This window comes from Aspergillus fischeri, genomic scaffold (genome assembly GCF_000149645.3).
Source record: "Aspergillus fischeri NRRL 181 1099437636247 genomic scaffold, whole genome shotgun sequence".
Classification (NCBI taxonomy): domain Eukaryota; kingdom Fungi; phylum Ascomycota; class Eurotiomycetes; order Eurotiales; family Aspergillaceae; genus Aspergillus; species Aspergillus fischeri.
Genome location: NW_001509772.1, coordinates 897,343 through 910,685, shown reverse-complemented (window position 1 = coordinate 910,685; position 13,343 = coordinate 897,343). Strand labels below are relative to the sequence as shown.

The following is a 13,343-nucleotide window of genomic DNA, read 5'->3' as shown; positions in this document are numbered from 1 at the left end:
ATGAATGATCCTCACAATCCAACGCGAGTTTCCTTTCGTAGGAAAAACGAAGCAATTACATGCCATGAAGATGTATATCGACTGGACGATCGCATATACCAGGGAACATGGTTTACCGACGCTGAAGGATTATCTCAATGACCGCCAATATGACGGAAGCTCTTCGAAGAAAAGAAACACTAAGGTAGATCACTAGATCATCTGTAGCAAGTCTTGACTTCGGGTATCCTGGTCATATTCATATCGCCACTGTAGCCGAGTGAGAAACTGGGGAAGAACAGGAATGCTACTTAAGTCTTCGCAGCCATCAGTGGGGTGAAACTAACTCCTTTATCCATTGTAATGAGTCCAATGGGGTCCTCGAGGGACAAGGTCATGCAATGGCGATCGAGTCATGGCAAGGTATTGTCAATGTCAGATGTACCCTGGTCTCCGAAAGTATTCTCAATATCCATAAAAACGAGCGATTCAAAGAACAGTGTCAAGATCTGAGTGATGAGTATGAGGACCAAGAGAATCCAAATGACCTACTCGGGTTCACGGCGTCGAAACTCTGCTATCCTGCAGTTTGACTGTACATCATCGTGTTCAGTCATGGATGACCGCTCATTCGGCAGAGAAATCAAGACGGTGAGACTTTTTGTTTACCGAGTTATAGGATGAAAAGTGATGTTCTACCGAATCACAACCCGTTTGAGAGCAAGAGGGATGATCCATTCCCGTGGGTTCGACAATTTTTTTGATGGAACCATGGCTGCGCCTTACTAGGAGGGAGGTGAAACCGGCAGGGATGTACAGCACGCCGATCATGTCGGAAGCATTCGCTCCACTCAGATCGAACCACTTGACAGTCTATCTACATCTAATTCTACACTCTATAGTTTAACACAAACTATCATCATCATTCTCTGTGTATAATCCAAGTGTCTCCGTATGGGAATGGCTAATAAAGACGGACAAACAGAAATTATTGCTGTACGCAGTTGACGGTATCTGAAGATCAAAATATCGTCATTCGGCCTTGTATCACGACTCTACCCAACATATACGGGTATCGCTAATTGAAGTTTGAAATCTGACATTTAGATTGGACGTGCAGATGGAGCATGTAATAATATTGATCCTTTGTCATACTGCTAATAATGCTCCGTACCGACAGCATGTTTTATTGCCTTCTAACTCTTAGCTGCTGCAGCATCGGTGCGAAAAGGAACTGTACTCAGATCAACCCCATCTCAACCGCCGTTGTGAATCAACAAAACACTGAGAAGTAAGCAGCGTGTACCTTGTGCCTTTCTTATCATTTAACAACAAATGAAGAAAAACGGGCCACCAAAAAAGCAAATATGGAGAATAGAGAACACAAGAAAAATGTAACAGGGCGACTAAATCTCCGACTACACGAAGGATTTCTTTTTGGGAAGGTAAAGAGAATTTTCTCCAACTCTTCCATGTACTGGGAGTCGACTAGTCTAACTACTCTGGTAAGTGTACTGTGCGAAGAACAGCCCCCTTGCGGTGGGCTGAAGTTGCCGGTGGGAAAGTCCACCATTTCTCACCTTTTTAGGGCAACTATCGGCGCCATGACGGCAATCACGTCATTGTACTGTAAATCATGTCCGTGAATGTATCCCTTTTGATTTAGCGCTTCGGACGGACCACAGCACGAATTACAACAGTGATGGATCCTGGTTTGCCATGGACGGTGAACTCGAGTCATCGAGTCGAGGGAAGACACTTGAGAGGGTTATGGTGAGAAGTAACTCCGTAGGTAGGTGGTAATATCACCCAATCCAATCAGGAATGTTCAAAATGGGTCAACGGCCAATTTCGACAGCTCTTGTTCACATCCTTCGGGGCTAAGGTTTCGTGCCAGTAAGGTGTTTCGACGGAGGGAAGCAAAGGACGTTGTGCTACTCTGCATGATTGGAGCCGGATGCCTTCCGCTGCTCGAGGGTTAAATAGCCCAATGGGTCTGCTTGACTTGGCTTTATGGGTGGTAATCGTGCGGTAATCAAAATGAGGGACTTGCGCACTCAAATTATATAACAATATCGACATCCTATGTTAATTATGTTAATTAGAGGAAACCAAAAACACTACGGAGTAGACATGTTGTAGATTCTTTTTTGGTATCAAGTTGGGCTCCTCGGGTACCTAGGTACATATTGCATTCAGTCCACCTTGGAGTGAGTGGACAATTACAACGACAGATGTATCATGGCTCGTAAACAACATCGTACCGCTATGGAAATATCGATGTAAAATGGTAACATGATTAACCTATCTAATTCGGTAGCCCTGGTATGCGACTTACAAGACTGTCTGTCCTGTTCCTCCGGCCGAGTGTTTAAACCCGACGAACCAGTTGAATATATTCCTCAACCGGGGGCGCATCAGGCTATCAGCGCCAGGTCGCATGCGTTATCGCCGTCCATGAAGGTGGCTTGTGACCTGCTGAAGGTGCGACTATGGATTGATGGGTTTATGGATATTGGATGATCCTATGGAGATAATTCTTGCCAGTTGTCAATTCTGCACTCTGATCAACAGAATGATATGGTCATGAAGGGTCGGATCCGTCTAATAAATGGGTATTACGTATTTGCCTAAATTTGAAGTTTGGGGGATGATCATTAATATTTGCAACTACTATCAAAGAAGTCAGTCAGAACTATTCCCTACCACTAGTGTAGATACCTCCCTTGTAGTTTACCCATATTATTTTTCTGTCCAAAGTCAGTCAGTCTCCCATTGCACAACACGGCTGAAATTCTTGAGACCTCCGTTAGGTACCTTTACGTTAGGTATCTACCCATTGGATGTATGGAGTATGTAAGGGTATCAGGAGTAGTTTACCGCGTGACTGTTATGCAGCCCCACTTACAGGACAGGGGTATGTACTAGGGTCCCCGTTTATCTTTTGTTTCTGATTGGTGGTTGTATTAATATTCATCTCCACAACAAACATTGTGCTGCTCATTTGCTAAGGTATTTGTTAGGACCTCCTTTAATTACGATAATTTGTGACGAATGTATCTTTACCTGCCTTAGTACAAGGCCAAGCATGAGGTGGTTATTATTGTCCAGATAAAAATCTCATCATCCTGCCAGAAAGACCTATATAGACATTTTGCAGACATACATAGGCTACATGTTTCTTGGTTACCTCTGCAGAGTTGGCCATCATCTCAATCACGGAAAGCCATCGGAAAATCAAGTCCAAAAAGGGTTGGGTCTGTAAGTAGAACTCTGGCAGCCGATCCTGAATATCATGATAAAGAACTGCTGATCGTCACTTGCTCGCTTACAGGTGATTTGTTCCTCCACCCGCCAGGTGGGCATCCGTATGTTCTTCGTCTCAAAGCGCTGATTCTCCAATTTTGAATCTCTTTGGAGAAGTCGACTCTTTCCCGTGTCTAGTCTGCTCCGTACCAGTCTGTTGTGCAATTGTCCAGTGTCCACGGGTCCTTCCTGAAGCTTCTACCGCGAGGCATCACAGTCCACGCCGAAAAGCCCGAAGGAATACGAGACTGCTCTTCACCACCGTCATCATCGTCTCCGTTGTCGTCATTAAAGGTTAGATTTCACCCTTGGCATAAGCATTCAGACCGACAAGCCTTGTTGGATATCTACTAGATACGGAGTAGATAGATAGCTACTAGATAGAGACTCTGAGACAGCTTAACGGCTTCCCCTCCCACCCTGCGCCGCCCACATTTCTAGTGCCATGCGGCTGCAAGCCTCACAGCCACAAAAGTATCCTAGGCGCTGACTTGGCGTTATCTAAGTCCTCAGTTGCGTAACTTTGGCTCTCCTCATGTGGACACTGGACGTTCCGCCCTGAATCTCTCCATCCGCAGATCAGAACTACCAACACGGAAAACCGGTCATTGCCAGAAACTGTTCATCATGGTCATGGCGCCAGAAAAGAAAGCAGCGGTCAATGATTACACCCGTAACCTGGGTCTGAGCCAGCCAGCCCGTCCCATGTCTGGCGGAATAACAAACCCGATCATGCTGTGGATAAGGGAAATCCTCGTTCCTCTTCACGAGGTCAACGCTACGGCTGAAGCTCCAGCATTCAAGGACGTCCCCCACCCCTCCCCATCAGTAGTCTAACTAGCTGTAAGCGCTAATCTGTATTATCGATGCATGATCAAGCTTAGTTACTAGGTAGGCACGTAGTTTGTTGGGCTACTGACCTCTTCCTCGGAAGACCATGATCCAACCACAGACCATCTAACCAAATCCAATCGTCTGTCAAGTGGCCATATTGCGGCTGCTATTCGCAGGCTTCACTAACAGGATGCACGTCACTACCGTGGTATGAGCGCGCGGTGGGTGAGGTCGTGGGTCTGAGGACGGGGGGGTTGGATAAGATCCATGTCCATTAACGAAGCGTCACTGTTTGCTTGATGCAGGACAGCGCCAGGATGTAACGAAGGGGTGTCTAGGGTCCCGTCATGTTTGCTTTTAGCTGTAGATGTCAGGGATTTCGCATGCCTATCATGACCATTCGTGTAACCATATTATTCCATGGTCGACGCCTGGTTGGCATACAAATGGTACGCGTTCAGTCTACCGTGCAGATTATGGGACAGGACATCTTGAGAGGTCGCAGGGATCCTATCGCGTCTGCTTTGGCATGTCGTCGTCTTGGCTTGCCATCGTCCTAAATCAATTGATCAACCAGATAATCGATCAAGTCCCTGAACACTTAATGTAACCGTGTGTCCTTTCTGATCAACTACATGTAGCAGACATCACTTCTAGCCCTGTCGGACAACTAGTGGACAGGGATGTTGGAGAAACAATCACGAGTCTCAAATGGGCGTATTCACTAAAAAAAAATTGCTAACACTAGCACTCCTGGCTACGACAACGATGCAGTCGTTTTCCACTGATACAGAGCGCGCAACACAGCGATGCCGCCTGACTGTGTTTCAACAGTACGTCCTCGTCCTCGGTCATTATAGTCCATCGACCTGACCTCGGCCAACGTCGGCCTGTTCGTCCGAATCCATGTCTCTCTCGATCCCGTTCGTTGATCCGACGACTCTGGCTTCTCTGCGCTGCTGGCGGTCCAGGACGGACGGTCACGCAGCGCACCAGTTTGCTCCTTAGACCACCCTTCGCCTCTAATGCCGTAATTCTTATAATCCACCGCGCCAGGAGGCAAAGGACTTTGATCGATAATAGCATCATCCAGGACACGATATCGTCTGCCCCACCACGTGCCAAACTTGCCGTCATCATTCCTCGTAAGAAGGGCAGCATTTGCGTTGTGCTCGATCCAGGGTCGATAGTCCCGGCATCTGGCAGAATGCCACTTATAAACATGCTCCCAATCATCGTCCTCTCCTTCCGACGTCCGATTCGCAGCGGCCAAGAATCTTTCCTCTTGCGGATACATTGGCCTGCAGAATTCTGTGAGATGATGGAAGAATATACCCTTGAAAGTTTGCCCGTCCTGTGAGCAGCTGCCAGAAGAGTCGCAGGCGTCTTCAAGCACGCCACCGCGACCAAGGCCAGCCCACTCCCTGTCGTCCTTGTTGGGCCACCCGGTAGCACGGATGACCTTCCGAACGAGATCGTGCCCGTCTTTCAGGTAATCCTGTGATGCGGTTGCAAGCCAGAGGCCCCTGAGTCCGCTCAGAATGACTCCTTGGTTGTACGTGTATACCATGGGGTTGAGAACATCACATCTGCGCGTACCAGGTTGTGTTTCGCTCCGCCAGCCACTAATGTGAAACCCGTCAGCATACAAGCCCCCGATGCCTATCATGTTCGATGACTTGAGCCATTCATAACCCTCAATGGCAGCTTGCAAATGGGCAGGATTGTGAGGATATCCATCTGACGCAACTTCGCTAGTTGTTGACGCCGAAGCGAAGGGAGAACTGATTACATCTCCAGGATGATAAAGATACATGCCAATGCTGGCGGATATGTAGAGCTCGTTTGTGATCGCGTTCTTGTAAGGACCGAGATACGGACTCCAGATCATCCCGCCCCCGCAAAGCGAACGGTCCCATCCACTGGACGCAAGTTCGTGGAAGAGTCGCGCTCGATGAGCCGCTGGAATCTGAAACTGAACTCCATGCCAGCGATGCTTTGTGCTTGCGTTCGACCGATCGTAATGCAACTCGGAATGTAGAACCTGAAACTTGATGTTCTCCAGCCATTCCAGTACAACCCAAAGCATGTCGTCGTAAGCTTGCCCTCTCAGAGAAATCGCATCTTCACCGTAGTAGAATGCAGCGGATTGGTCGAAGAAGTGGTTGATAAAGTTCTCGAACGCCAATGAGCGATGGATGGCGGACTGAGATTCTCCCTCAGCGTTTTCGGTGTCTGCGGAAAGAGTTGAGAGCAGAACATCGCCCAAGGTGGAGGTGAGCGACGAGAGGGTAGCGGAGACATGAGTCCCCAGGACAGCAGCCGTCCAGTCAATCGCAGTCGGCCATTTGCCTTGCCACAACTCAAAATACTCTTCTTGCGTTACCTTCAAGGCATCCACAAGGTCCCTCAGCGTGCTTCGAATGGAGTCTTCTGTCTCTCCAATCACACCTGGGGGCGTCAAAGGCCATTCTTCAGATGATATCCCGGGCACCGTTGACTCCTGCGAAAATGGTCGCTGCGGGGAAAGGACGTCCTGAGGCACTTGCGCCAGCGCAATGGCCCCAGATTGTATAAATAGAACGCAAAGATATAGGAATAATGATATAGGTAATATCATATTGCCTGAGTCGCACCTCCGTCATCGACAGAATGCTTGAAGGATCGATAAGCAGCAGTCTCGCAGTCAGCGGTGGGAACTCAGTTGAATCAAAGACAGTATATGCGGAGTCTATAGACAGAGGAGACGATGGAGACCACAAAAGGCGACCTGCGACCAATCGAGGACAATAAGAAATATGTCATGCCATGCCGTGCAGTGGTATCGCTGGAACGAGATGTCGATGGCTGTGGACTCGCAGCATGGGAGGGAGGTTCTTTTGACGATAAGATGATTGATTGGATTGCGGGGAAATCTCCGTCGTGCGGCTTGCAGGTTTTGGCTCCTCATTCCTCCAGCAGGACGAATCCGGTCCAGCTGACCCACGCTTGGTATCTACATTTAGCATCTCAGGGTCCAAGATGACTCGAAACTGAGTCTACGACATGTTAGCTCTCTCTTGCTAGTCGTCAAACAGTACAGATTGCTTGTGCCATGGCTGCAATACTGGAGATTTCCCCACTCGGTGGCTTGTCATCTAAAGACAATCACGCGGCCAATATATAGACAGCCTCATGGAGGGTATCGCTATGGCCCAGCACGGCAGCTTGTCTTGTGACAGTACTTGCGCACAGTGACTGCAACTTCATACCTAATATTTGCTACGTTGTTTATTCTGGCTGACCTCTACTCCAGTACGAAATTGGCGTGGAAGGTGACAGACTAGATAGTCCATGACCCAGGCGAGTATTGATACCATTAATTTTCATCAGATACGCATTACATGAGACGCTCAATTATATGGAAAATTCGAGGAAATTCCTAGCAGAAGAGTATGGGATATCTCGTTGGTTGAATGCCATTCCTGCCGCATCTTCTTGTCTAAGCATTAGCAAGCAGCACTGGAGATAATCCGGAGGAGCGAATACTTACCATTCTGCAAACAAGTCCCAGTGCCGACAACTATCTCCCCGGGCTAAGGGCAGATCACAGTCCCAAATAGCGCGTTGACTCGGAAGACATGCTGCCGGCGATATAAGCACAATGAACTTTCATGTGCCCCCAGCACTCATTAGGGACAAACCCAACCAGCAGCTACACGTGCTGTGTCCAAGATCGTCTGGTCATTCTCGAACCGTTTGATCAGAACACAGACCATCATAAATCAGAGGTGTGAGAGAAGAAAAGATGCGCCTCGACCGAAGGCTCTTTTATCGCAATGTTCATGCTTAATCTCTTGCGTTATCAGTTTCCGGGCTGCGACTTCTGTCGCGGCTCCTGCTACGACCTCGTCCACCGCGGCCGCCTTTTGATGGTCCGCCTTTGCCCTTGTTGGAAGGAGGAGGCCGTACAAACGCATAGTCGACGTGGATTGTCTGGTCGAGCAGTTTGGCTCCGTTTAGGGCTTTGATGGCGTCAGATGCCTCGGGGAGGGTAGAATATTCAATCAATGCGTAGCCCTAGTAGAAAAAGTGCAATGTCAGCACCTTCCATGGAGACGGAAACAAACGACGTAGGAAACGGCAAGGTCCAAGTGCAGAGCAGGTAAGACTCAGCTCACCTTGACATAACCCGTGCGGCGATCCAGATTCAGGCTGAAATTCTTGATTTCTCCATATTCAGCGAAAAGATCGGTGACATCTTCCTCGGAGGCCTCTTCGTGAATATTGGTTGCGATGATAATCCATCCTTCAATACTGCGCACTGCAACGGCTCCCGCCTGTGTTCGAGGATCGGAACCTCCGCCGCCAGATTGTCCCTGAGGGACCTCCTCTTGCGGGACGTCGACTTCCATTTCTGTTGACATGGTAATTTTATATAGGAAATGCTGTCTTAAGATGGTAAATGAAGACCGAGAGGCGAGGAATGTGGATGAGAACAAGAGAACGCTTCTAGCGATGCAACAACCATGATAATTGACAACGCGGAAGCTTGGCGCCATGGTGATATGATTATGTAATCGCGCAATATCCTTCAGCGGTTCAAGCCTGAGAGAACATACAATGACACAGTCGAAAAATTAGGGAGAGTCGATACGTGCGCAGTAGTCGACTTTGGTTCGTTTACTTTAGCATTGTTTACCCATCTTGAACAACTATGGCATGATCTTTGGGGCCTTGTCAGAGAAGCATTTTGTGAAGGCCTATACTATGAAGCTCTGACTCTCAAGTCAACGAATTTTAGTATAAATTGGAGCATGGATATTGAGGATACAGGATGAATAGAAGTATCCGAGGCTGCGAGATGGCACTAGAAGCTACAAGATTCTGATCTCCAAGCGAAGCACGGTAGAGACATCCTCCGAAGTAGTTGGTTGTGGTTTCAGTGACGATGACCATGACACCAGTTGAGCTATGGGCTGCAGTTGAAGGCAATGAGCATAGTATCTTGTCAATTGATAACTCATTTGGAGTATGTCAAAGGTCTGGTCTCGAGTATTAACCTACCATCACGCACAATGGGTACGTGTGCCCTCTTAAGACCAATGCTGCGCGAGATAGAGAGCTTCTATAGGTAATAGTTTCCATGATAAATATCAAGGCCCCTACGCATTTGCACTTCCTTTAGCGTCTATATCGGCTCTCTGAAGCTGTGATGATCGATTCAGCCTCTTCAAAGTAATCACTCTTTCACAGTTCATGTAGATTTAGACGATAGCTAAGCTTTCAATGACTATCAGCAGTCTATGACCAGGTGCAATGGATGTCTGGTGTGAGTATTAACGGGATGTTCCGTAAGCTCCTGAGCGTGAATTCACTGAATTATTGACGTGTGAGGACAGTGAATGAAGCCAGGCACTGTTTATTTAGCAGATGCGCGTCACTGCCTCCTACCTCTCTGTTTCTTCCTTTCTTCAGCGTTCACCTCGACTCACAGAATCTCTTTTGAAAGAGGAATAGCCATACTTCTCATCATTTCATCAAAGCTTGATTCGAAATGCAATGGCAAGTTACAAACCCAAAGTAGCCAGAGTCCCTAGTGGAAACGCTGACAGATTATCCTTTTCGACATTAGCGACGATCCAAATTGTGCTTGCCAGCCAAAGCCCAAGAAGCCTCCAGAAAAACCACCAAGTATCAAAATGTTCTTGCGTGGCTCTGAATCCGAGCAAACCCGCGAGCTACATCAGCCGGATTCCGAGCTTGATGTGTTCTTCGACCTGATCTTGCACACCATGATAATAAGAGAGATAACTAAGGATCCTAAGACTCGCAAAACATTCCGTGTCACTTACCTGAAGATTGATGCGCAGAGCGTCCACTTCGTCAACATGCATGGCCTTGCCGACAATTCGCTCTTGCTATCTCTACGGGTGAGAGAGTCGCTCTGCGCCGTCAAAGGACACAAGATGCAGATGAGGGTGAAGCATTTCGGATTCAGGCCGATGGAAGACAGCAAGCTGTACACTGACGTGTACTGCTGCGACTGGTCTGAGCAGAATATCGAAATCCTCCTGCCAGGTAAACGGATTCATGAGTGGAAAACGGTGGCCCTCATTCTCGCAACCTTCCACAGGATTTCGAAAGAGCAGTGGTGCCTCCTGGTAAACATGGCCGGCGCTCCAGGAATAGCAGGCTTGAACTGGAAAGTCATTGAAAGCGAATTGTGGCCTGAGAAGTCCGAACTAAACGAAATCGAGGCAGCTGAAGCAAAACCGGTGGACACGGTCGTCTCCTGAGAGAAGCGCCTGACGGCACAAATACTGCGCGGATGTCTCAATCGGCATGTACCTCGACAATATTGGACGATAAAGGGAGCGTTTGGACTATCAGTGCCGTTTCGATCAATATTCTCGTAGGAGGAAAGTGAGCAGACGTCATCTGGCGACCTTGAAGGAGCTCAACTTCTAGAGCATTGGTTGCGACACAGAAGAGTCTTGAATGAGCTCGAGCCCGATCTTGGATGTTACTGTGGTTAATTGAAATGAACGATGTCGATGGTTCTCTCTCCCCGGATGACAATGCATAATGTTACCATAACCCTAGTCAGGGAAATCTATATTTGGAGCAATTGAATAACATTCCCTTGCAAAATTGCCCGTCCTCATCAGAGTAATCTGAAGCATGGATTCTATCTTCAATGTGCATTTTGAGAAAACGTCCAAACCTGGATTTAGGGTTTTGATCGATGAATGGTGGGATAAGACTGCAGATAAGTTGTGGTGTGGCAGGAGATGACTTAGGTAGTAATGATCCGCAACGGTCACGCTTCCCCATGACAAACCACCGCAAGGATTCCACGCATTTGTATCTTAGATCTGTTCAGCTACTTAAGCCGTACGCTCATAATGCATTTATTCATCAGACTATCTGACACTGTAGTAGAATACCTTATGGGAGACGATTAAAAGAGCCGGTGTCTCTCCCTTTCATCCCTTTGTTAATGCCGCCCTTGCATGCTTTGAACTGACTGTAAGACAACCTGCAATATTAGTATGACGACTTGACGATTGATGTTTTTGTAGTCGTCTATTTGATAGCTTTGGTCTACAGAGTTGCAAAATACCTGTTGTAGCCCCAATTCAAGCAAACTGTTCTTCCTTCTAGAGGGCTTACATCTTGCGAAGCTATGTTATGAGCCTCATGCAAAACGCCTAAATGTTCTCCTGCTGAGCATTCGGTGACAACGTCTGCTTGCGAAGGAACCTGAAAGAGCACCCATATCTTCAGTTTGGGGCCAGTCCGCTTTCAATTTAACCTTTGCTGACACATAGAGATTATGCGTGGTTGGCTGATATAAAGTCCGTGAGCTGTTTCGGCTGAATAACCCTTGTCTCCTCGAGCGTGTTGGTTTATGCAGTTGATAGGGCCATAGGGGACTCTAAAGCGAGGGATGTAGGGGGAAGAATCATTTGACTCGAGACTGTACAAATAAACGACAGATGCTAAACAGCGAATGGAAGGTCTCCATATACCTTGGGACTCAAGAGCGGGTAGCGATCTAATTTAACTCTTTATAGAGGAAAACATAAGGCACAGGTCTCATCCTGCCTTGATCCATTTCCTCCTTCCTCCTCGCCTTGCCACTCTTTACTTCCCCAAGATGACCTTCAGCTGACCGTCCAATGTTTCCCTTCCAACCTCAGTCAGTCTCTTTACGATTCATATGAGGCTGATCCCATCTCTCTTTTATCCACTCGTTGCTTCTCATTCACTTGTTCAGAGGACATTACGCATTCGCTCTTTTGGCACTGCGTCTGCCATTGGTAGATGTCTCATTCCCATGGTATCGATTTAGGACCGTCTTCGTTTATCCTTGTCTCTGGTTGCTGCCGTGGTCAACAGAAGATTCGGCCATACATTCCTTTTTATCTTGAGTTATTGATTCCTACAAGAGGCTGCTACAATCGTTCCGATACTGAGTCAGCCCTACGATCTCATGGGTTCAGCAGGTTACTGAACCATACGAAAAACTCCTCAGCATCTACATGAAGAGTGACTCGGCACTGTAGCCTCGATTCTGCTTACTACATTCTTTCATTTTTGTCATTGTCATTCATTCTATTGTAATTTCATCCCAGCCCTCTCCTGCTTGCATCGGCAATCTCTACTGCAATGTTATACTCGCTGCGAATCCTGCAGTGGCTTTGCATCACTGCAGGGCTTGACCTGCTCGTGTCATCCTCAGCTGCAGATACAAGTGCATGGAAGTCCAGGTCTATCTATCAGACCATGACAGACAGATTTGCACGTACGGATGGGTCCACCACTCATCCATGCAACACCACAGAAGGGCTACGCTGTGGTGGTTCATGGAGAGGTACAATTCAACACCTCGATTACATTCAAGGAATGGGATTCGACGCTATCATGATCTCCCCAATCGTCCAGAATGTCGAGGGACGCGTGCAGTACGGAGAAGCCTATCATGGCTACTGGGTCCAGGATATGTATGCGCTAAACCCACACTTTGGCACTCACCAGGACATGCTAGACTTGAGCAAGGCTGTTCATGACCGGGGCATGTATTTGATGGTAGATACTGTCGTCAACAACTTGGCGTACATCACCAACGGACGAAACCCGGCCACGAGCATTGACTATTCAACGCTCAGCCCATTCAATGACCCAGTGTTCTTCCATCCATATTGCAAGATCACCGACTATGACAACTATCCATTGGCGCAAACTTGCTGGACAGGTGATGATGTTGTTCCCCTCCCAGATCTAAAGACAGAAGATAGCCAAGTTCAGAGCATGCTCATGGACTGGATTAGAAAAATGATGACTACGTATTCAATCGATGGTCTACGTCTGGATGCAGCGAAGCATATTACACCAAGCTTCTTGCCCTTGTTCGATAACGCTTCTGGCGCTTTCATTACTGGCGAAGTTTTCGAGCCATCCGTGAAGACGATCTGCGGATATCAAAATGACCTCCCCAGCGTCCCCAATTATCCCATCTATTATTCCATCTTGGAGGCATTTACAAAAGGCAACACAAGCTCTCTGACGAATCAGGTAGAGGTCATGAAACAGACATGTTCTGATGTTACTGCCCTTACTTCGTTCTCGGAAAACCACGACGTCGCCCGATTTGCAAGCTTCAAGGATGACATCGCGGTAAGGCAGCGAACTCGAGTTACCCTGACAAGTATCAACCGATGATAGGCTAACACTGGCGC

General features: G+C 47.7%; 4 protein-coding genes across 4 annotated transcripts; 2 read left to right on the top strand and 2 right to left on the bottom strand.

Moving 5' to 3' along the window:
• Nucleotides 1–4,876: 4,876 nt before the first annotated feature.
• On the bottom strand, nt 4,877–6,739 carry NFIA_035620 (putative glycosyl hydrolase; the record flags this gene model as incomplete). Its single annotated transcript, XM_001265890.1, has 1 exon — nt 4,877–6,739. One exon carries the CDS (start codon nt 6,737–6,739, stop codon nt 4,877–4,879), a length of 1,863 nt encoding a protein of 620 aa, XP_001265891.1.
• A 1,208-nt stretch (nt 6,740–7,947) lies between these two features.
• On the bottom strand, nt 7,948–8,525 carry NFIA_035610 (RBM8 family RNA-binding protein; the record flags this gene model as incomplete). Its single annotated transcript, XM_001265889.1, has 2 exons — nt 7,948–8,178; nt 8,280–8,525. 2 exons carry the CDS (start codon nt 8,523–8,525, stop codon nt 7,948–7,950), a joined length of 477 nt encoding a protein of 158 aa, XP_001265890.1.
• A 1,275-nt stretch (nt 8,526–9,800) lies between these two features.
• On the top strand, nt 9,801–10,397 carry NFIA_035600 (uncharacterized protein; the record flags this gene model as incomplete). The annotated part of the gene is made up of 1 exon (XM_001265888.1): nt 9,801–10,397. One exon carries the CDS (start codon nt 9,801–9,803, stop codon nt 10,395–10,397), a length of 597 nt encoding a protein of 198 aa, XP_001265889.1.
• A 1,993-nt stretch (nt 10,398–12,390) lies between these two features.
• NFIA_035590 (alpha-amylase AmyA) lies at nt 12,391–13,326 on the top strand (the record flags this gene model as incomplete). The annotated part of the gene is made up of 1 exon (XM_001265887.1): nt 12,391–13,326. The coding sequence occupies one exon, from the start codon at nt 12,391–12,393 to the stop codon at nt 13,324–13,326; it is 936 nt and encodes a 311-aa protein (XP_001265888.1).
• Nucleotides 13,327–13,343: the final 17 nt, after the last annotated feature.